This window comes from Cyrtonyx montezumae, unplaced genomic scaffold (assembly GCF_038088225.1).
Source record: "Cyrtonyx montezumae isolate F1298 unplaced genomic scaffold, pur_monq_1.0 scaffold_8, whole genome shotgun sequence".
Classification (NCBI taxonomy): Eukaryota; Metazoa; Chordata; class Aves; order Galliformes; family Odontophoridae; genus Cyrtonyx; species Cyrtonyx montezumae.
The window spans coordinates 109,489,834-109,511,619 of NW_027072089.1; the positions used below are offsets into that span (position 1 = coordinate 109,489,834).

The 21,786-nt window shown below is 36.6% G+C and overlaps 1 protein-coding gene across 3 annotated transcripts in view; it reads left to right on the forward strand.

Annotated features, from left to right (window-relative positions):
• TBC1D5 (TBC1 domain family member 5) overlaps positions 1-21,786 on the forward strand; it is a 370,590-nt gene that overhangs the window by 305,280 nt on the left and 43,524 nt on the right. For 2 of the 3 annotated variants that reach the window (XM_065752695.1, XM_065752698.1), the window contains 3 exons: positions 9,121-9,206; positions 14,317-14,564; positions 18,462-18,524. In XM_065752695.1, coding sequence (XP_065608767.1) covers positions 9,121-9,206; positions 14,317-14,564; positions 18,462-18,524 — 397 coding nt within the window. The remainder of the gene's footprint in view (positions 1-9,120; positions 9,207-14,316; positions 14,565-18,461; positions 18,525-21,786) is intronic. The other variant, XM_065752696.1, reaches the window with a different exon arrangement.

The window sequence follows — 21,786 nt, forward strand, 5'->3', positions numbered from 1 at the left end:
GTACAAGGTTAGATACAATCTTAAACGCTTCCTTTTCAATGAATTGATGTTTTTTTCTTTAATTGAATGGTAGACTTTTTAATGAAGGCCTATACAACTTCAGGACTGCATGTATTTCATGTGATATTAATTTACTCTATATGTTCTTGAAATCAGAAAGTTTTGCTTTCCAATAAAAAAGTTATTGTGCTTCATTAATAGCATAAGATATGACAGGCAGCTATGAGTTTAAGGATAAATTACTTGGAATAACTATGTTGCTATAGTACCATATAAAAATAGTTTACCATGGATTAAAAATCCTCTTTGTTTTTGTGTAGTTCTTTCAAAACCTGTGTTCCCATTGTACCTATGCATTTTAAAATATAAAAAAAAATCTTGTGTGTTCAGTACTCATAGTATAGTATCTTTTTTATTTATCTCAAAGTTAATTCAGAGAGTCATAGAATCATAGAATCGTTAAGGTCAGGACAGACCTCTAAGATCACCTAGACCAACTGTCCACCTGCCTCCATTATTGTGCACTAAACCACATCTCTAAGTACTACATCTGCCCTTTCCTTAAACACCTCCATGGACTGCAACTCCACCACCTCCCTGGGCAGCCCATTCCAAGAACTCACTGCTCTTTCAGATAATAAGATTTTCCTAATATCCAACCTGAGCCTCCCCAGGCACAACTTGAGGGCATTCTTTCTTGTCCTATTGCTGTTACCTGGGAGAAGAGGCCACCCCTCACCTCACCACAACCTCCTTTCAGGGTTTCGTAGAGAGCTAGAATGTCTCCTGAGCCTCCTCTTCTCCAGACTGAACAGCCCCAGTTCCTTCAGCCACTATTGGTAAGACTTTAGTTCCAGATGCCTCACCGGCTTTATTGCCCTTCTCAGGGCAACAGTCCAATTCCAGTTTCTCTAAATTCTAATCTCTCCTTTAATCCTTATTAACCCTTTAATCAATAGTCACCATCTTCAAATTACCATGTGCATCACAAGTAATATTTTCACAAAAAAAAAAAATATGGAAAGTAAGTAGTTTGTTAGTCATCCAGTCAAGACTTTGTGCATGAGAAATCCTTCAAAGTCCACTTCGTTCCTCAGTTTCACGCGTAACGTAGTAATCATCAAGCTAAGGAGAAAGCTGATATTAACTAGCAACGGAAGCATGAGGTGCAGCAACATCCTGTTCATCTAAAGGGCTGACGAAGGAAGAATTTGGAAGTGGGAAAGGAATTATTCTTCTATGTCGATAAGCCTTCCTGTTGATATTCCCTGGGAATTCATAAGCTCAGTCATATAGCGAACAAACCTTTTCAAAAGACAGGTTGGAAGAGAAAGTTCTGCTTGGAAGCTGAAACTTCAAATAGTTCGTTCTCTTTGTGCAAGACAATACCCTTAGTAGCAAACTAAAAGCAATTCTGATAGTATTTGATGTTGAAGTAAGAAATTGAAGTACTTTAAGCTCTTAATTACTTTAGTTACCAGTAAAACTTACTGCTTATGAATTTCTTGGGGCTTCTCCGTTCAGGTGATTGGTTTGCTTCTATTTAAGAAGTAGACTGAAGCTACTGACCCTCTTCTAAAGAGTAATTATATTATCTATAAAATTCCACATTAAAGTGTATTTAACAGTGTGAGAGTGAGCTGATTATGGTTCTTGTGTGCAAACTGACAATTCAATTAATCACTTCTAGTTTGCAAGGTAGTCTGTCAAAGGGAAGCACTTAAAACACTTAAAGCACTCTCACTCTACCTAATCAAAAGTTCTCTGTATCATAATTTATTTATCTGACTAAAATTGCAAAACACAAACTGTGAATTGTATAAAGATAGATTCATAATTTTCCAATAATCTACGGAATATTAACTACTGAATCATATCCAATCTAATAGGATGGAATTTAAGTTGTCTCTTCTGATATAAATATAGATATACTGATGGTGTATTGGCACAGCTTATATGAATTTATTAATTGTCTTGTACAGAAACTATTTGATTGAATCTGTTTGTCTTGTGGAATGCTTTTAAAAAAGCAAAATATTTTCAAGATAGAAGTACAAGAGGTGTAGTTTCTCCTTTGCCAATAGTTTTTATGGAAAATTAGATTTGGAGAATTAAGGTAGGTTTCTTGGTACTTCTTAAGAAGCACAGTGGTAAAAATGGTTCTCCCCTGCCCTCATTCCTGGAATCACAAAATGAAAGGAATTGCTTATCCTGCAGCACCAGGAACTTATCGAGTCCCTTCTGTTTTAGAGGAAAGGATACCCAGTGTTGTATCCCTTCTATTGTGTAGTGCACATGAGGCTCTTTGAAAGAGCATTTTTCACTCCCTAGGGACCTTTTTCAAGTGTTCTACTTGGCACATCATATAGAGATCATAAATTATTCTGTTTCTTTTCCACGCAGCAGACATAACCAAATAGCACCTAAAAGACTTTTTTTTTCCAGGTGTATGGGATTTGTGTACAAGCATGTGTCTGGGGAAGACATAATACCAAAAGTGTGGTTAACTGCGTTACTCACACAACCATCAGTGAGTTATGCAGGTTGTCCAAAACGAGTGCCAATAAAACTATAATATGGTAGCTTTTCTGTACATAAAGATGTCATATTTTAAATATCATAATTTGGAACATTCCAGGGTTTAAAGCAAGGCTTGCTGTGTGTTCTCTTGAAAACCCTGGATCTTTCCTCCACAGTGTTGTAAAACTCTTGTTTTAACCGCGCAGGGCTGCAAGATGCCAGTGTGTAAATCTGTCATGGGGTAGGGCTGAGCGCTGTCAGATTTATACCTCACTATTTAGTTAATTTATTTCTTAAAACTAAGGGTTCCGTTGAAAAGTAGATGACTAAATTAAGAGGCAGATTTAAAAGGTACTTAAGTGATTCTGTTTATGCAAGATGGGGATTTTACACAGGTTATGAACTTCAGCATTGACAAGTTGGAGTCTTTTTGTCTGGAATATCAATAAAAGCTGATGTGGGATCATTTGATCTGCCTGTTAAAATGCAATATGGTATAAAATGATAAATGAAAAAAAAAAAAAAAAGGCTTTCGAGTAAGGTAGGACAATGATCCTAAACTGACAACTAGAAACTTCTTTCAGTCAAGTCACTGAAGTATTTTTAAATCTCGCTTGTCATTTTTTTCATTTCTTTATCTCTTGTCATAGAATGCCCATGTGAGAGAAAGCATGCGTGCATGAAGTTAAAAACAGACCAAAATGCACAGTATTTAAAATATCATCCTGATATTTGAATTTTCTAGTTGCCAGGGGGATGAAGGGTTGTCACGGAAGAAAACTGGAGATAATTTATTTGGGATTGATCAGAGTTTGGGGGTTTCTTCCTGCCTTGACCCAATTACCAGAATTTCTTTCCTTCTCGGTTCTTTCTGGGATTTTTTCTTATTTTGGAAAAATAGTGCTCCCTAATTTTTCTTCATAAGCAATTAAATATGATAATTCTTCATGCAGTTATTGCATTGTAAATAACAAGTTCTGCGACTGAGACCCACAGCATCTTTCTGAAAAATGTAAACAGGAAGTATTATTCCCAGTTTGAGGATTATGTTTCTGTGCCAAAGCCAGTATTAGTGCACAGATCTCCTGACTCCTGTGAGTAAAGAAGTTCTTTATTATTTCTGTGCATGATATTTTCCATGCTGTTCTGCTATCATATCTAGGGATGATAGATGCAGACCGTCAGCCTATGTTTTGGATAATATTTAACTATTGGCATTGAACCACTTTAAAATTGGCCATAGCACATTATGTCCTCTAATACATTACAGCTGTTTGGTTCTTTTTTCTCTTTATTAAGTACTTTGTGGTTTGTAGGTGGATGATGGAATACTTTCTGTGCTTGGATAAATTGCTCATTCCCGTGAACGAATAGGTAGAGAGGAGAAATACAAGAGTTTTGTTATGGGAGTGGCATATACTTTGAATGCTCTAGAGTCTGGGATGGTTTTATGGTTAGTATACAAAATACTTTGTCCTGTTTATGTAATGGGAAGCCATTTGTTATACTGTGTAAGTTTTAGAGTGGAGACAGATTCTTGGATGATTGACAAATGAATAAAAAGAGGAAAGGTTAAATTCACTCTGCAACTAGACTATTAGGTAATCATTAGTATGCAGTTCATATTAATTATCAGTGAGTTATCAGTGAAAAACTGCTGCAGAACTGAACTGCAAAGATTTTTATTCGCCTTTAAGTTGCTGTGTTCCTGCTCTGTTCCCAGACCATTTTTCCCTTGTTTTTGTATCTTTTATTTAAGAAATAAGTAAAGGTGATGTAGGTGGAAAAGGTATAGCTTTGCAGACCCCTTCATTGTTACTGAATATAGGGTCAGGTGCTCCTCCAATTTCAATTAGAGACAAATGAAAAGAAAGAGTAATTTAATACAGAAGTATTTTAGCCTGTATCAGAATTATGAAAAAGGAAATATTGTCCTATTAGCTAAGAAAGAGAAAAAGGAGCAAAGTGTCTCCTTAAAACTATCTATTTAAAAAAAAAAAAAAAGAACATTTGATCATTATCTTTCTCTTCTTTGTCTATGTTCAGTTTGTTCTTTGTTCGTGGCTTAAAATATTATTCATTTTGGAAAAAAAAAAAGATGTGTAACAACATTTGTTTAATATATTGAGGAAAACTGCTTAAAAAAAAAAAAAAAAACAAGTCCCATTTGGCTGTAGGGAGATAATTATTTTAGTGAGAGTATTGCTATGTGGATGTGTAATTCACTGTTGCTGTTCTGTTTGTTTTTTCCTCTGTTGCATTTAGGTTATCTGGTTTCAGATACAATCTATTAAGTGGAGTATTTTTCAGTAGTTGAGGTTTTCCCACCTGTCTACCCTAAAACACCTGCAACATATGTTTGTGTAACCCTGCAATGCTTTGTGTTTTGGGCCTCAGGAAATTCCCCCAGAGCTTTTTGCTTATAAACAGCTGAGCAATTCATTTCTCTAATGACGAGTGCTTTTCCCTCGGCACTGAGGCAATAGCACGTTCACTGAAATAAGTCTCATTTTTCATCAGACATATTGAAAATCTTTTTTCATTGTTGTCTCTTATTCTGGGCCTTCCGATTTTGTGCAGAACTAGATCAGATATTTTTTTTTCCTGTTAATATACGAGGAAAAGTTGACAAGGAAACACCTAGACAAAGAAAAGAAGAATGTTGTATACAATCCTCCACTAGCACCTGTGTGGAAACTTTTGCAAATAATGTGTATTCAGATGGTTTCAGCAAACGTAATGCAACAGCATAGCGTGGTTTCCCCAGTGCACTGCAGAGCAGTGTGCCTGTGAGTGGTGTCACGCAGCTCTGTGGATAGTCCAATACAGTGTGTCCCTGGAGGCCTGTGAGGGAAGGGGTGATACTGTGGAGTTTTATGTGTATGAATCACAGCCCCTCACTGGTGGGAGATCTGAGAGGTTTTCAGCAGTTTCTGCAAGTTTAAGGAAGCTGCATTCTGTGGGATTCTGACCCTATTCTCAGCTCCCTCACTTGGGAGAAGAGTGGGTATGGGTATGGCTGAGCTCCAGCTCTTTTCCCATAAAGCAAAGCAGAAAGTCCCCAGCAGCTCCCAGGTAGCTTAATGGATGTTTGGAACAGTACTGTCAACCTGTAAATGAGGGCCTGTATTCTAAAATTAGGATGGAGTCAGGTGTACCTAAAATACCTGAAACATCCTAAAACATCTTTTCTATTGGAGCTGTGGCTAATATATGCTTAAGAGATGCATACAAAAATATATATATACATATATGTTGTTTTAAAAATGTTGAAGTCCAAAATTGCACCAGTTCCTACATGTGCTTCCATGTCTTTATTTAGTGTGCGATTCTTCTGGAAGTGTGAATGTGGCAGTTTTCACCAGTTTAAGCTTACTTTAGGTAGAAATGTAAGAATAGAAGAATTATAAAGCCAGCAGACTGCTACCAAAGATGGGTGTGGGAAGAGGGATTTGTAGTACTGGCACAGGCAGCTTTTCTCTAGTATTTCTGCACTCTCTTTCCTTCAGAAGGGAAAAAAACCTAAATGTGTTAATCTGTTTAATGCCCTTACACAATTTATTAGGAGGTTTCAACAAATTACTAATGTGAAGGGTTGATTTCACTGTCATTTAAACAAGATTTTCCTCTTAAAAGATTTCATCTGAGGAATTAGTCAAAATAATTACATAAATTGGAAAAAAGAAGGAAAAAGTTTACTAGCCTAAGTAATTAAAAATATAAATAGGATCATTCTAAATTATACTATATAGGAAAAAGAATGTGGTTTCTGTGAATATTTTAGACAACAAAGCTACGTTTTGCTGTAAATAAATTTGTTTAATCTTCTTTTCTAATATATGGTGTGTAACATAGAGGATAGCTGAAACTGCATGCTTAGACTGGGGAATTAACTGAAAATTCATAGAGAAGAGATGTAACTGCAGGTTTTTCTTTTTGTTCCTTATATTTTTTCTAATGACTTGATTAAAATATAAGATTTAAAGGATATTATCATAACAGTATGAAAATCATAAACCTCATAAAACCATGCTTTCTGTTCTCCAAAGTGCTATTTTCAGAATTCTCAACATTTCTGTGTAAGTACTGGCAGATACTGGTCTGCTAACACGTATATCAGATACTTGTGTTGGCTAGTTTTTAATAACAGACTTTCCTATATGGATGACTTCACAGTGTTACAAAAAGATTTTGAGCAACAACTTGGTATTTACTGTCTTGCATTTCTAATGTTGTTTTTCCAGTATCTTTTTTTTCTGAAGGCATTTTTTTCACTGCATGTAATAGTACTTTAAACTGCCTCTTCTTTTGATATCTTCAAACCTCACAGGAATTTAAATGGTCCCCTATGAAAGTAATGCTTGAGCCTCATTCATATATTCGTTAGCTTGTTATTCCTATTAATGGCTTTAAGTGCTTAGATAGTAGATCAGTCTTTTGTGCCTTGAATTACTCGTCATTTCTGCATAAATATGTTTCAAGAAACTGTTCTTTTCCTCTTTCTTCTTTAAGTGAAGTTGTTTGTTTGTTTGTTTATTGGGTGGTAGAGAACAAATTCCACTGGTTTTGCCAAGTTTAGAATATATATTGAGTTATTGGTCATATTGCAAAACAGAGTAGCAGCTGGTAAAGTAAGTTTTTCAAAGGGCTGCCCTTGGAATTAGAAGTGATAGCTATTCTGTTGATCTTGTGTTCTTGCACCTTGTGGAAATGGGAATCAAATCACATGAAGGAAAAAGTTATTTAATTCACGGGAGAAAAGTTACACTGATTGCTTGCAGAGTAGTCACGGGAACATCAGTTATCCTCCTCACGTCAGTTTGGATTTGATTATCATAGAAATGCATTGAATTACCAAACTAGAGCAATAGTAACTAAAGCTGATTCATTGTTATTGCTGTCAGTTGATGAGGACTGACTTACAAGCCATATGAATGGGTAGAGTTATGCAAATATTGTTTTTATAACAAGAGGAAAAAAACGTGTGGTAGAATAGATGAGAATGTTTTTAAAGCTTGTCTAATAGCTTTTAGTTTTTGTTTCATTTTTAATGAACATTACAAACAGGATATATTTTTAAAATGTTTAATGTGTTTCCAAATAAAGGGAATAAGACCTGTCATACAATTTTAAGTCTGGCAACATTAAACTATCTGGAAATTCCCAGCTTTAAGTTTGACCCCAGAAACCATCCTGGCCTTTGATACCTACAACTTCCTTACATTTTCCTGTCTCCTGTTATGCATGTGCAATAGTTTGGTCTTTAAAATGCAACTCCTGTACCTCTTCCAAAAATAAGAAGGCTTTCGAGGAAAGAGGGTTGTCTGCAGTTACATGTGGAAAAGAAGAGAGCATGGATACTACAGCATAAAATGAAATTAGGAGAGTTAGGATACAGTGTGTGACTAACTCCATGAAGAATGTAATGTGCTTTCAGCTGTGAACAACTATTTCAGAAAGGTCATTGCATAGTTCGTTAAAACTATATTTATTATTAACAAGAGATAAGAAGGCAGATCAGAATGTAAGGCAACAGCCTATGAATGATCAAATCTTTGAAGCAAATAATCAGAAAGTATTTACACCTGTTTTAGTCAGTATATTGGATCATTACTGTGAATTTTATAATTTCGGTTTCTTTTTCCTACAAGAAGAGTACCTCTAAAGCATTTCTCTTCTCATTCAAAATTGCATATACAGCGACTCCATAAATCTCTGCTGGTTTTGATTTAAACAATATGCATTTTGTTTTTACTTCAAAATATTTGCATTAAATAATTTCTTCCAAATAATGTCCTTCAGGTTGCTGTAGTTCAGTCAGAACTCTTTATGCATGTACTCTACATTCACATCTCTTCAAGTAGTTGTCAAAATACCATCTCCAGAGATGTTTTCACAACTACTGGGCTCCAGTGAAATAGTTTTATTGTGACGGACATTTACAAATAGCTTCTGATTTCAGTATCAATTACAAAGACTTTGTTACTGGAGAACTATGCTTTCTTTGTGGCCTCGGTTTTGGGCAGGGGATATTTAAGGAAGAGAAAGTATCCGAGTGCCATCTAGTGGCAGTGCTCCGCTGGGCTCTTTTCTTTGCTTAACCCACATTCACATTTCTACGCGGTTATTGCCGTATGTAAGCGCTGCTTTGTCCTTAGTGTTATCTTTTCCTTTAAAATCACATCATTTTAGCCTGGAGATGGTAACATTCTGCACCTGAGATAAAGGAATAAATTACGTCTGTGTCTGAACTTTGCCAAGAACTACTGCTTTAGTTAGAAGTGCTATCACAGCAGGCAGCACTGTCTTCCCCATGTGAAACTGATTTCTGTTGGTGAGGAGAGGGCTTACTGCTAACTTTCAGTATTATTCTAATGATCTTAAGACTGCACATTTGTGTAACTACCATTATTGACCTTAGAAACCAAGATCTTGGGAAAATGAGTTATGCTTTAAATGTGTAATCTTTGTTAAGAAACAAATTTCTTGTCTTCAATTTAAATCTTTCAGAAAAAAATCCATTATAGTGTGCTTTTCTTAAAGGATAGTTAATACTACTTTTTTTTTTTTTTTTTTTTTTTTTTTTTTTTTTTTTTTTAGAAAAATCCAAGACCAGTGACTCAGCAGTTCCAACAAAATTTAGATTATTACAAAGCGCGTGGAGCAGACTTGATGAATAAAACCCGGTAAGCTATTTCTGAAGCTGTTTTCACTGAACTAATATCTTACATAAATAAAATGTTTCATAAGTCACTTTTATCCCAAACGAGAGTTACATAAGCAGTGCTAAAAGCATGCGTTCAGTTCATGACATTTATTTTGAATCGTTTTCTTTTATGAAAAATTAAGGTTGCATGATAATTGATCAGCTCACTGGCATTTTGTTTTAAGGCTAAGTTACACAATGGCACATTTACTAAAAGCAGGGAGTAAAACATTCAGCCAACCTGAGTTAGATAGCTGAGCTACTTCCAGTAGCACATATAATTGCAATCTGTAGTATCAATGTAACAGAAGCTACGTGAGTTAACTTAATGTAAATCCAGTTTGAATGAATTTTTAATGAAACTTTCTATAGCATCCCTTCCTCACTTTTTTTCAGAAATGGCTTCTATCAGTAACATTTTACCTGTTGGTGAGTTATCTAATGGTGCCCATGCTCCAGCATGATAACCAAAGCATCAGTGCAGGTGGCTGACGCCTTTTCCTGAAGACAGAAACTATTGCACTCTATCACATTTATTTTATTTTTAATGGTTCCAAGCTTTGGGGGAAAAAAAGTAATAATACTTTGAAAAAATCTAAAGAAAAACATTTTGAAGATTTTTTGGGGAAGAAAATCACAAAGCCCAACCTGGAATTACACCTGTTGAAAACTTCAATTCTAAGGAAACAAATGACCATTAAATCTGTTGATTGTGCACTGGAGAAACTGCTTAGAATAGTTCACATAGGGCAATAACTAAGAAATCTGTCCCAGCACAAGACTATTTAGAGTAGGTCAGACATGGTAAATCTGGTCAAGATTCAACTAAAGAGGAAATGAGAAGATGTGTCATTAGAAAATGTTTCATCAGTGAGCAGAGAGATGGGTTAGATAAGCTACCAGGTCTTTTTCATCTTTAATTCCACAGATTCAATAATATATTTAAAATATCTTTACAACTCCATAGCATTTATTGCTTATATTTAAAATATCTTCAGAGATCTCTAGCATGTATTACTTATTTTGTCATATATAAAACCTTTTAATCTGTCATATTCATAAATTTTTCTCTCATCTCTCATAATGGCTGCTTACTGAAGATAAAAATGCCTTTGCATAAGGCTGGCTTAAAACAAAACATTTTCGTCTTAGCAAAAACTGCAGTGATTGAATCATCTTCCCACTGCTAGTTTAAAAATATACCATTCATAGTCAAGGTCAATGATGCTTATTGTGATAGAACAAAATTGTTTGCTTCGTTGATGGAATTCACATCTCCTTGATATTCATATTTTTAAACTGAGGCCTTACTTTTAAATGCATCTGCTGATAACTCTACAACGTAATCAATCAGCATTTTTCTTGTAATTGTTGTGCACGTCTGGTACATTTAGATGGCTAAAATGTAGACATTGATCTGTGCTTAATGGCTGTAATCATCCTTTGTGTTTATATATCAGACATTTAAACAGTAAGAATGCATTGTTCTTCTTTTCCTGAACTTCAGTTTAGATTTATACACCTTTTCCAGAGATATAACACCTTGCTATTGTTCATTTTCTGAAGCTGTAATTCACTGACATCTCACAGTGAATTTTACTTACAGATACTTTTGTTAAGCTCACATCTCAGCAAGCACTACAGATAGCATCACTTCTCATTTTTCACATATATGCATGTATTCTGAGCTGCTCACTAGCAGTCTCAGTTTAGAGCTGAGTCACACGCAGGGATTAGGAACTGCAGTGACTACCCTTTCTAATTCTCAAATAATCACGGGACATTATTGCATATTGTCGTTGAAGACATTTTTAAACATATTTTCAACATAATGGCTTAGATAAGTTGTTCGGTGTTTATTGTTTGTTTAGTGCATTACCTCAAGAAGTCTCTCTGAAACTATTTGAAAACTCCAAATAAACTAACTTATCTATGTGTATGTCGAAGAAATAAGTTAAATGGCTTAGAAGGAAAAATAAACAAATATTTTTTTATTAAGGAAACCTTTTTCTTTTCTTTTTTTAAAGCAACATACTGACAGACACAAATACACAAAGAGACAAAGCTTAAAGTTTCCATAATCTCAACATTTTATTCTATTCTCTTTGCTTCTTTACAAAAGCTTTCTCTCGTGCATCCCTGGACCATCAGGATTCCAATGATGCAGTTAACTCAAAGCATTCAGTGGCTTTGTTGCTTGAGTAGCTTCTCAGAGAAAAAGATTTCTTCTGTTAAATACTAGCTTTTGTGTTGTCAACTTATTTTTTTTTTTTTTACTGATTGTCAGCACTCCAGACTTAGAGGCAAAAGAAACCTAGGACTTACTGTACAAGTCATTATCTTTGTTCTAAGTTGATAGTTCATGTGAGTGATATATATCACCTGGATTTTTATTGAACTGTTTGAGCAGACCAAGAGGAAAAAATGCCAAATATTGATGTTAAGGTTCTGAATCTCAATAAAGTTACTACTGGCATGCCCCCTAAAATTGGTGCTATAATTAGATTAATTGCAGACTATTCATATTTACTTGATATCTGCTAAAGCAGCATTTGTTATTTCTTCCACCTTCGTAGCTACAGCCCATTTTCCTTCTGGAATGAAGAAATTCCTCCTTCCTAGGGAGGAATAATTGCATGCACCAGTACAGCCTGGGGGATGAACTACTGGAGAAGAGCTCTGTAGAGAGGGACCTGGGTGTCCTGCTGGATGACAGGTTGACCATGAGCCAGCAGTGTGCTCTCGTGGCCAGGAGGGCCAATGACCTTCTGGGATGCATTAAAAAGAGAGTGGCCAGCAAGTCAAGGGAGGTGATCTTCCCTCTCTAGTCTGCCCTGGTGAGGCCTCATCTGTAGTACAGTGTCCAGTTCTGGGCACCCCAGTATAAAAAAGACAGGGATCTCTTGGAAAGAGTCCAGCAGAGGGCCACAAAGATGGTGAAGGGCCTGGAGGATCTCCCCTGTGAAGAAAGGCTAAGTGAACTGGGTCTGTTTAGCCTTGAGAAAAGAAGACTGAGAGGGGACCTGATCCAGCTTTATAAGTATCTGAGGTGTGGGGGACAAAGTGGTGAGGCCAGACTCTTTCCAGCAGTGTGTGGAGACAGGACAAGGGGGAACGGACAGAAACTGCAGCACAGGAGGTTCCACACGAATGTGCACGAGAACTTCTTTACGGTGAGGGTGACGGAGCACTGGCACAGGCTGCACAGGGGGGTTGTGGAGTCTCCTTCTCTGGAGATATTCAAGACCCTCCTGGACGCCTACCTGTGTGACCTGGTGTAGGGAACCTGCTTTGGCAGGGGGGGTTGGACTCCATGATCTCTTGAGGTCCCTTCTAACCCCTGTGATTCTGTGATTCTATGAAATAATTTAACAAAAATCCCTGTGCTGACTCTTCTGATGCCACATATATATCAAGAAATTGAGAAAACCCCTTGTTGCTTCCTTAAGTGTCCCTGCACTGTTACATGCAAGTGGTGGAATATCCCTGGGGGTGTTCAAGAAACTTGTAGGTGCGGCACTGAAAGATATGGTTTAGTGTGGTGGGTTGATAGTTGGACTTGATCTTAGAGGTCTTTTTCAACATGAATGTTATATATTCTGATTAATGACCAATTCTGCTTTTTTCAGAAAAAGAAAAATAGTAAACAGTGTAGGATGTCCCCTTTTGAAAATCATTAGAAATATTCATTTGCTTTTGAAACCATTTGGAACTCCTGCAGGGCCATTTTATAACTCTGCAAATACTCTTTTTTAATTCAGTTTATCAGTCACTCTGAAGTGACTACAGACTTTTTTAATATCAGAAACAATAAAATGTGGAGATATGTAAACATACTGCAGTCAGTAACCAGAAATTATTCCAGCTTCCATAAACTGGGAAGCAACACTAGGAATTTGTGTATTTGAAAAATACATATATATGAAGACAAATTAGGAAATGATATAATAAGAAAAAAGCAAAATTATTTTTTCAGGCATGTGCACAAGTTACAAGTCACCTATATTAATTTATTTGTAATTCATTTTTAATTAAACTTCCCCAAAACATTTTGAAACTGTTTTTTTCCCAGTACAATTATTGCATTGTCCTTAATTGAATATATTTTTTCAACTGTCTTAAACATGACTATTTATATCACTGATGTGTAGATCAGTAAAATAAAACTTCAGGAGTGGAAAGGTCTCTGTGACTGTGATATATTTCTGTGCAGAGTATTTCAAGCATTAATTATATAAAACAGAAAAATACTGCATGAACAAATAGCAGTGGCATTGCTGATCTCGGGGTTATGTGAACACCTCTACTGGGAATTAGAAGCTGCTTTGCCTCTTTATTTTAGACAGATTAAATGGTTTAGTAATTTCCTCATTCTTAATGTTGCATGTAACTGAAGTGAATTAAATTTCCACTGTAGTTAAAAATAAAAGGTAACAATGATAAGGATAGTGACCCAGTATGTGTTATATCCTGAAGCCATTCTTCAGCCAAAACCACTTTTGCAGTCAGGATTCACTTAATAAAGCACTTGGCTAGAAATGGCTGATATGAGCAAAGGGTGACATAAGAGCAAAATTCACCTAGCTTTGCCAACCTAAAATAAAGCCTGGCGATAGTTTTGTTTGTTAAAAGAATTGTTTAGGTTTTAGTTATTTTAAACATTTAAGAAAATATAATCCAACAGAAATAAATACTAAAGTAGTCTTGGAATAAGAAGTGTAAAAAGTCCAAGTTTTCTGATCATCTGTTTCTGATCATTCAGAGCATGGATTGCTTGTTGACACTTTATTGTATCTTCTTTCAGGTAAGAACCCTAATTAAGGAAAGTGGCACAACTGCCTTAGGTTTAGTCTGTGTTTTTCAGGAAGAAAGGACCAAATGAATTTGTCCACTACTGGTTGGGAAAAACCCACACCATGTTGTCCCTGTGGCTCCTGTGTATGTTTCATGGTAAAACACACTGTTTGTGATGCTCAGCACTTGTATTACTTTTGCTCCATTTTGGAAAACAAATGTGTGCATTCCTACATCTGTCAGAGCCATTGACAGTGCTTATGTGGATGGGATGATTTGTTTTATTCTCCTTTCAGTGCCAGTGCTAAGGCTGCCCCACTGAACATCAATAAAGTCTCCAACAGCTTACTGAACTTTGGACGAAAACTGATAGCTCCAGCCATGGCTTCAGGTAGCACTGGAGGCCCTGCTGCTGGGGCAGGCAGCTTCCCTCCAACAACAGGGTCCACCCGTGGGACAGCAGAAGCCCCCCACTACCATCAGCACCAGGCACAGCAGCAGAGAATGATGAAATCGGAAAGCATGCCAGTCCAGCTGGGCAAAGGTAACAGCAAAAAAACTGTGGCAGTGCTACACCAGGAAAAGTCATTTTATTGATGCAGTAAGTTTGTATCTGGAGGGATTAGAAGAGGCAGAATTCTGTTTAAAAGGATGTTTGCAATGTAACATAGAAGTAGATGTTATGACAAGAAGGTGAAAATAATGGGAAGTTTTGAACCTTTAAAAAATATTAACAAATTACTTGAGACATACTAGCAAACTCTATTGTTACTGTAAACATTAACTATCTTCCTTTACATTAATTTTCCAGCCTTCTAAATGCACCATAAATTAACTGCAAGACTAATTTCATATCATTTTTTTCAGGTTATTGGCACAAATCCCATGCATAACAATGTTAGCTAAATATGAGTGCAGGATGTTAGATCAATTACAGAGTAATTCTTAACAAACAAAATCTTATTCCCTTTAGGAGTTGGGGAGCTTATTTCAGAAGCTACTTGAACAATGACATGTATTTGCCTTTTAATACTTTGTGATGCCCCCCTGCATTTTCTCAGTTTGATAAATACTACTTTTTTGGAGCCTTTTTTATATTTCTCAAGAACAATTTATTTGAACAACAAAGTCAGTGAGCTCAGCTTTGGTAAATGCTTTCTATGGTCTGCTAGGCTCAAGACATATTTCTGCTTTTCATCTTCAAACAGCCTATGGGAGTATGAAAAGGAATCTGTAGCACTCCACTTATGTATCTCCTGTTTCTAGTTGTAGTTCATAGTAGGTAGTGGTTTTAAGTTTGAGGGCTGTCCAAGGTGCTGACTGCCCTGTTGTGTCATATTTTTCACCAGATTTGGGGGTGTACGAGGAAAGAAATAACACTTCCATGGCTCAAATTTATATTCTTTCACTTTCCTGTGTCACCCTTTTTTTCCAAAGTCAGTCCTTCCATGATGCATCGCATTCCCAAGAGATACTGGGAGAACAGCATTTGGGGGTATAACTGTTATCACGAAGCAGAGAGGTGCAGGTGGTTTTGTAAAGACTGTTACAGCAGCTTGGCAAAATCCAGATTTGTCCCAGAATCCTAGAACCATTTCCAGAATTGCTCCAGCACAGGTTTTGAAAGTCCCCAACACTGTGCAAATATGAAACTGACGTGTGGTAATTTCTCTGCTGTGCAGTGGCTTCTTTTGAGCTTTATTTACAAATGTTGAGTATGCTCCTATTTGACCTTGATGCAAACCCTGTTCAAGTAAATGGAAGTAAAACTTCCAATGATCTAGAAGAAAATTGTTTCCACGGTTTTGGACAGGCTCTTTTATTTGCTTTAAACAAAAGGAATCCATAGTAGTGTTATCACATGCCTGACTTTATACCATTTCAGTTGAAAATTGATACTCAGCTGGTGATTTCCTTTTCCTCACTTAATATGAAAAAAATGTAAAATTTGAAGCAGCTTATAGAAGTAGAATCAGTTGCAGCTTAATACTGATCTATCCAATCATGGATGTCCCTCTTTATGCTTGTATACAGTAACTAATTTGCTAAGTAGTCCAGAAATTGACCTGCCACTTTCCATATAACAATCAGAATAAAAATTATAGATAGGCTTTGGTGATTGTCATGCAAAAACAGTGCACATATTTCTGTATAAATATTATATCCATATTTGGTGCAACGCTTGAAATTTGATTTAAAAGCAACAAAATGTAAATGTACTCTTTTAATCAGCTGAGGTGACAGTGAGTTTTATCTTACATATTAGTGCCATGCTTGTTGTTCCAGATCAATTATCAGTACGTTGCCTGTAGTTGGACAGAAATTTTGAATGATGGCAGCTAAGTATAAGTGCTGACACGCAGCACATAGTGTCTTCTCTATCATGTCTTAAAAGTCAGTTTTTTAAGTTTTTGCAAAATGATGGTGTCTGAACCTCCAACAAAGTGCTGTGGACAATGGGTTCACATTGGGTGAGGGTACTTCTCAGCAGCTCTAAGCGAAGTGTTTCAGAAGACAGGGATTAGGACAGAAAAGCCCTGATTCTCCTCCATCTGTTTGTCCTGTAAGTACCTTCTGACACTGTGCACTGGCTTTTACCAAACTGAATTCTGCTCCAGCTTCTGAATTTCTCAAAGGTGGTTGATGTGGTTTGTAACTATAAGGCTCCTAAGTTAACTGACAAACTGTATCTAACTTTCCAATGCTCCCATTCATCACCATGTTTGCAGCTCATCTTAGCCTTTTGGAGCTTAGTCATTTAGCTGAGGTAGGCAGAGGGAAGCATTTTGCATTTAAATTGGTAGTCATTTGCACTTCCAGTCAATCTACTACTCATAGATGCTGAGTTGGACAATACAACCAAAAGACCAAAGTACTGTGAGTCTGACAGGGATCAAGTCAGTAGAGGAAGTTATCCATTTTTTCTCTGTGTATTAAAAAACCTTTCAGGTTTTGACTGCTCCAGTAGTTTTGATCATTTAAATTAATATGTAGAGTGCTGTGAATTTGAAGAGATTAAGTTCAGTGCCTAATCTACTTTGTTTGTATTGTGGAGAAGTCATCAGTGACAAAATGTCTTGAAGGATGGCAAAATAATCCTACCCCAGCTCTTACAGCTGTGCCTTGGCACTGATAGCACTCACTCCCGTCACAAAGCTGCAGCAGTGATGGACGTCACTCACACATCCGTGAGTGCTGTGCTTTGTGTGAGGGATGGTTGTTTTATATCATCGATAGGAATTGTTTTACATTCCAAAGTTTTTGCACTTGCTGAGTTTCTTTGAGAAAAATGTGCATATAATTTAGAGAACGTACACAGAAAAAGAGTAGGCAGACATTAAAAAATCCCTACTTGCAGGCCTGTAATTCCAAATGAGTCTTCAACATTACAAATCACAGTTGAACGAAATATCCAGACACCTAATTGGAAAATCGGTTCCTTCTAATAATATATTAATCCCATTCAGCCTGTCCTCAGCACAGAAGGCCGGGTGTCATTACTGATTACTTCTGTGAGGCAGCCTGCTAATACAAAAGGGATTAAAATATTCTTTTGATCCTACACAGTGAAAGAATTCATAGGCACAAAGGTTAAATTTATATCTAGAGTTCATTGGATTGTCAGCTGAGTTTGTGGTCTTGAGAAACAAAACCACTGATAATGAAAAAAATTGGGAAGCAAGAAAGCAGAATTGTTGCCCTCAGTGTTTCACCAGATTCTTGAACATTCAGAAACTGCACAATCTTTGCCTACCAAATGATAATGTACAACCAAAATAAATAATTAAATTAAATTAAATTAAAAAGAAAGAAAAAAAATATTTCACTTCTTCCCTCACCATGCAAGATAAATTTTCCTTCCATGTCCTTTCTCAATGAAACCCAAAAGGCTTTTCATTTGAATGCCACTTTATCACAAGGACACATTAGAGGACCAATCTGAAGATGTTCTGCCAAAATTGTGATCAGCTATTTAAAGTGTTTCCAGACTTTTTCTGTTTGTTTTTATGAGTTGATACTTCTGAGGAATTTGTTGTATGATTAGAGTTTACACAGTCACCTAAAATGCCCTAAAGAAATAATCTCCATCTTTATAATTAGTAACTAGTATGTTTTTCCTGAAGGAAAAAAAGAGAAGTTGTCTGTACTGATAGCAGAATTCAAATAAATAAAAATGAAATAAGATGCTGTATTAAGAAATGCTTCCTTTTTCATTAAAAAAAAAAAAAGACAAAAGCGTACATATCCTTAGGTAATGATACTATTTTTCCAACAGCGTGAATATTGTACTCTCCAACCAGCTTTTCCACAGGCAACGTATAACACAGCAATTGCTCAAATGTCCTGTAGGATTTTGCCAAAACATCCCATCAGACGCCGCCAAGCCCCGATTCAGGATTCAGGCCGGAGTCCCACACTAATGTGTCTCTTTGCTTGGCAGGCGATGCCGCCGGTGGCGATGCTGCGCTGCCCGGCCCTGCGCAGAACCCCACTGCGCTCCCAGGTATGGACGTACAGCAGCATCCTGTACTAAATCCTGTGGGATCCCTGGGATGCTTCATCCGTGGTGTCTCCATCTGCCTTCACTGCCATTGTCTATCCACTGAGTGGCACTGTTGTGTAGAAATTAAAACAGCAGCTCCACATCATCCCTCAGTGCTGTGTATGGCTCATATTCTCCATACAAACCTGCACTTGCTTTGTATGTTGTGATACATCCCACACTTGGTCATGGGGGCTGATGTGGCCATCAGTTTCTCTTTTAGCTGTGTCACTTCCTTGTTGTTGTGTTTGAGGCGATATTTTGAGCCAAACGCTGACATTAATTTCTTTAACCAAAGAAATGCTTTCTGGACTCACTGCAAAATAATAGCCCTACAGATGTGTATGATGAGGTGGTTTGAATGAGTGTTAGGTTTGAATGAGGAGAGGAGAGGAGAAAAAGAAAAAAGAAAAGAAAAGAAAAGAAAAGAAAAGAAAAGAAAAGAAAAGAAAAGAAAAGAAAAGAAAAGAAAAGAAAAGAAAAGAAAAGAAAAGAAAAGAAAAGAAAAGAAAAGAAAAGAAAAGAAAAGAAAAGAAAAGAAAAGAAAAGAAAAGAAAAGAAAAGAAAAAGAAAAAAGACTAATCTTTTTCTGAAGTTTGGAAGTTTTATAAAACTCACACCATTATTTTTGAAAATACTAATATTCTACATCCTGACTATGGCAAATACAGAGTAATAGATGAGCAGTTCTGACTAGTTTTGAATTATAGATATTGCCTTGCTTCTGTTCTTCTTGGTAACTTTGTCCTTCATTCTCGTTATAACTATAAAAGCGATTCTTTTCCTCTTTCCAAATAGAGAGCAAGACATTGGTTTTGCACGCCATTTGTTCATGTCTTTGATTCTTCTTATATCTTCCTATACCTGTGGAGGTAGAGGCCTGCAAAATTCATGGTTATCTCCCTTCTAACTAAACTCAAACTTAGTAAGCTTGCTTTTCCTTTATTGTAAGTCTTCCCCACTCCTTTTGTTGTCTCTTTTCCACTTTATTACAGATACTTATTATAGATCACATTATTTTTAAACTTTCCCTTTCCTTCTCAAGATACTGCACCTCTCCACACCCTCTGCCCTGTTGACAATACAACACTACCACATCTGTGTGTTTTATAAATGGTTTTGAAACAGTGCATTTGTGACCCTAGTGGCAGCCACAGTAATCTTCATCAACAGGCAAGTAGGGAACCAGTTTGAGGACAGCACATGGAGGTTGCATTGCTCCTTTTTGCCCCTTGAAGGGTATGTAATTTCAGTGCATGAAGCCCTGCATTTCATTACTGTAAAGCATTTATGAATTTTTGTGTACATATATATATTTCAAGACATTCTATGCAACAATGTGTTCTGACCACTGTTAACATCAGAGGTCCGTAGCTTTTTATTCCGCATTCCTTGTAAACATTTATTTTATTTTCTTTATTGTGGTTTCTTCAGCCTTATTCATTTTGGCTTTATGACTAAGCTGGTATATGTTTAGGTAGTCAGAGATTACATTAAGAACTCTTCTCTCTAATCTTTTAAGGAGGAATAATGCATTTATCTGTGATCATTAGAATAAGCATAAGAAATTGAAAGATACAATGAAGTGATGATCTCAGTTTGCTGACTGAGCTGCTAAAGAACAAGGTGTGTTTGGTTGGTTAGAAAATATAGTTTGTTGTATCACATTATATATTTGGTTGTATACTGGGAGTAAGCATTCTGCTCTGTTTTTGCTTTTTTTAGAGTCATAGAATGGCCTGGGTTGAAAAGGACATCAAAGATCATGTAGTTTCAACCTCACTGCCATGGGCAGGGTGGCCAACAACTAGACCAGGCTGCCCAGAGTCACATTCAACCTTGCCTTGAATGCCTCTAGGGATCCACAACCTCTCTGGGCAACCTGTTCCAGTTCATCACCACCCTCTGAGTGAAAAACTTCCTCTTAACATCTAACCCAAATCTCCCGTCTTAGTTTAAAACCATTCCCCTTTGTCCTGTCATTATCAACCCGTGTAAACAGGTTTTTATTACTGAAGAATATTCCAAAATTCTCTCAAATTATGGTGAGGTGCTGGCATAGGTTGACCAGAGAAGCTGTGGAAGCCTCATCCCTGGAGGTATCCAAGCCCAGGCTGGATTGGGCCCTGGGCAGCATGACTCAGTGCCTGAGTTAGTGATTGGCAGCCCTGCCCCTGGGAGGAGAGTTGAAAGTAAGTGATCTTTGACGTCCCTTCTAACCCAAGCTGCTCTTTGATTCTGTGTTCATTCTACAACTTTGAGCTATTGAGTGTGGAGAACATGTCATGCTGTTTGATAAGAAACATGCTGATCCAAGAAACAAGTGACATTTTAATCATCCTTAGATCATGAAATCTTAGCATTGGTATTATATTGTACTTTCAAACTTACATGAAGGCTGCTAATACTTTAAAAATTGGTATTGCATAATGCATCTTCAGAAGCATAGTGGTGACTTCATTCAGCTGTCCCTGCTGTAGCTTCACTAAGCTTCTGTGTTGGGAGAATCATAGGCAGGTTTCTTTTCGGACTAAGGAAAGTATTTGTAATTGGTATGAATTGGTATGAATTGTCTTTCAGCTTTCTTCTTATTTCTTAAAATTGATTACCCCTCTGAATTTTAGAAAAGCCTGCTACAATGCAAGAACTCTGCCTTATGACTTGTGACACACTCATTTTTCATGCTGTTCTTTGTCTTACGAAATTACTATTCAGATTCCCTGAACAATCTGTGACACAGTGTAGTTCACATGGTTGGAGTCAGCATAAAAAATTAAGTTTCCTGATGATAATTGCCTCAGACCTGTTTACTCACACAGCAGAGTCAGATTAGAACCCCAAGCTTTCTTCTTACTTTCCATTTGGTATAAAACACAGAAATAGTAATTTTATCCCTTTTACTGTATCTCCATCTTAGCTTCATTGCATCTATTGTTGCATTTATTTTTAATCTTTTTTATAATTTACAGTTTATAAAAACTCTTGGTACTATTTGAACAAATTCCATCTTCTAAGTTTTTATCTCCACAAAATCTCAACCATACATATTTCTTCTCTTGTTTGCTTATGCAAGTAGGTGCATACTCCATTTCTTTAAACTGCGATCCATTCTTGAAATGCAGCTGTTCAATAAACAGCATTTACCACAAGCATAGTTCACTGTCTTTTAAGTTTACCTTTTTTGCTTAGAAATGGAGGGCTGGATATTAAAAAAAAAACCCTT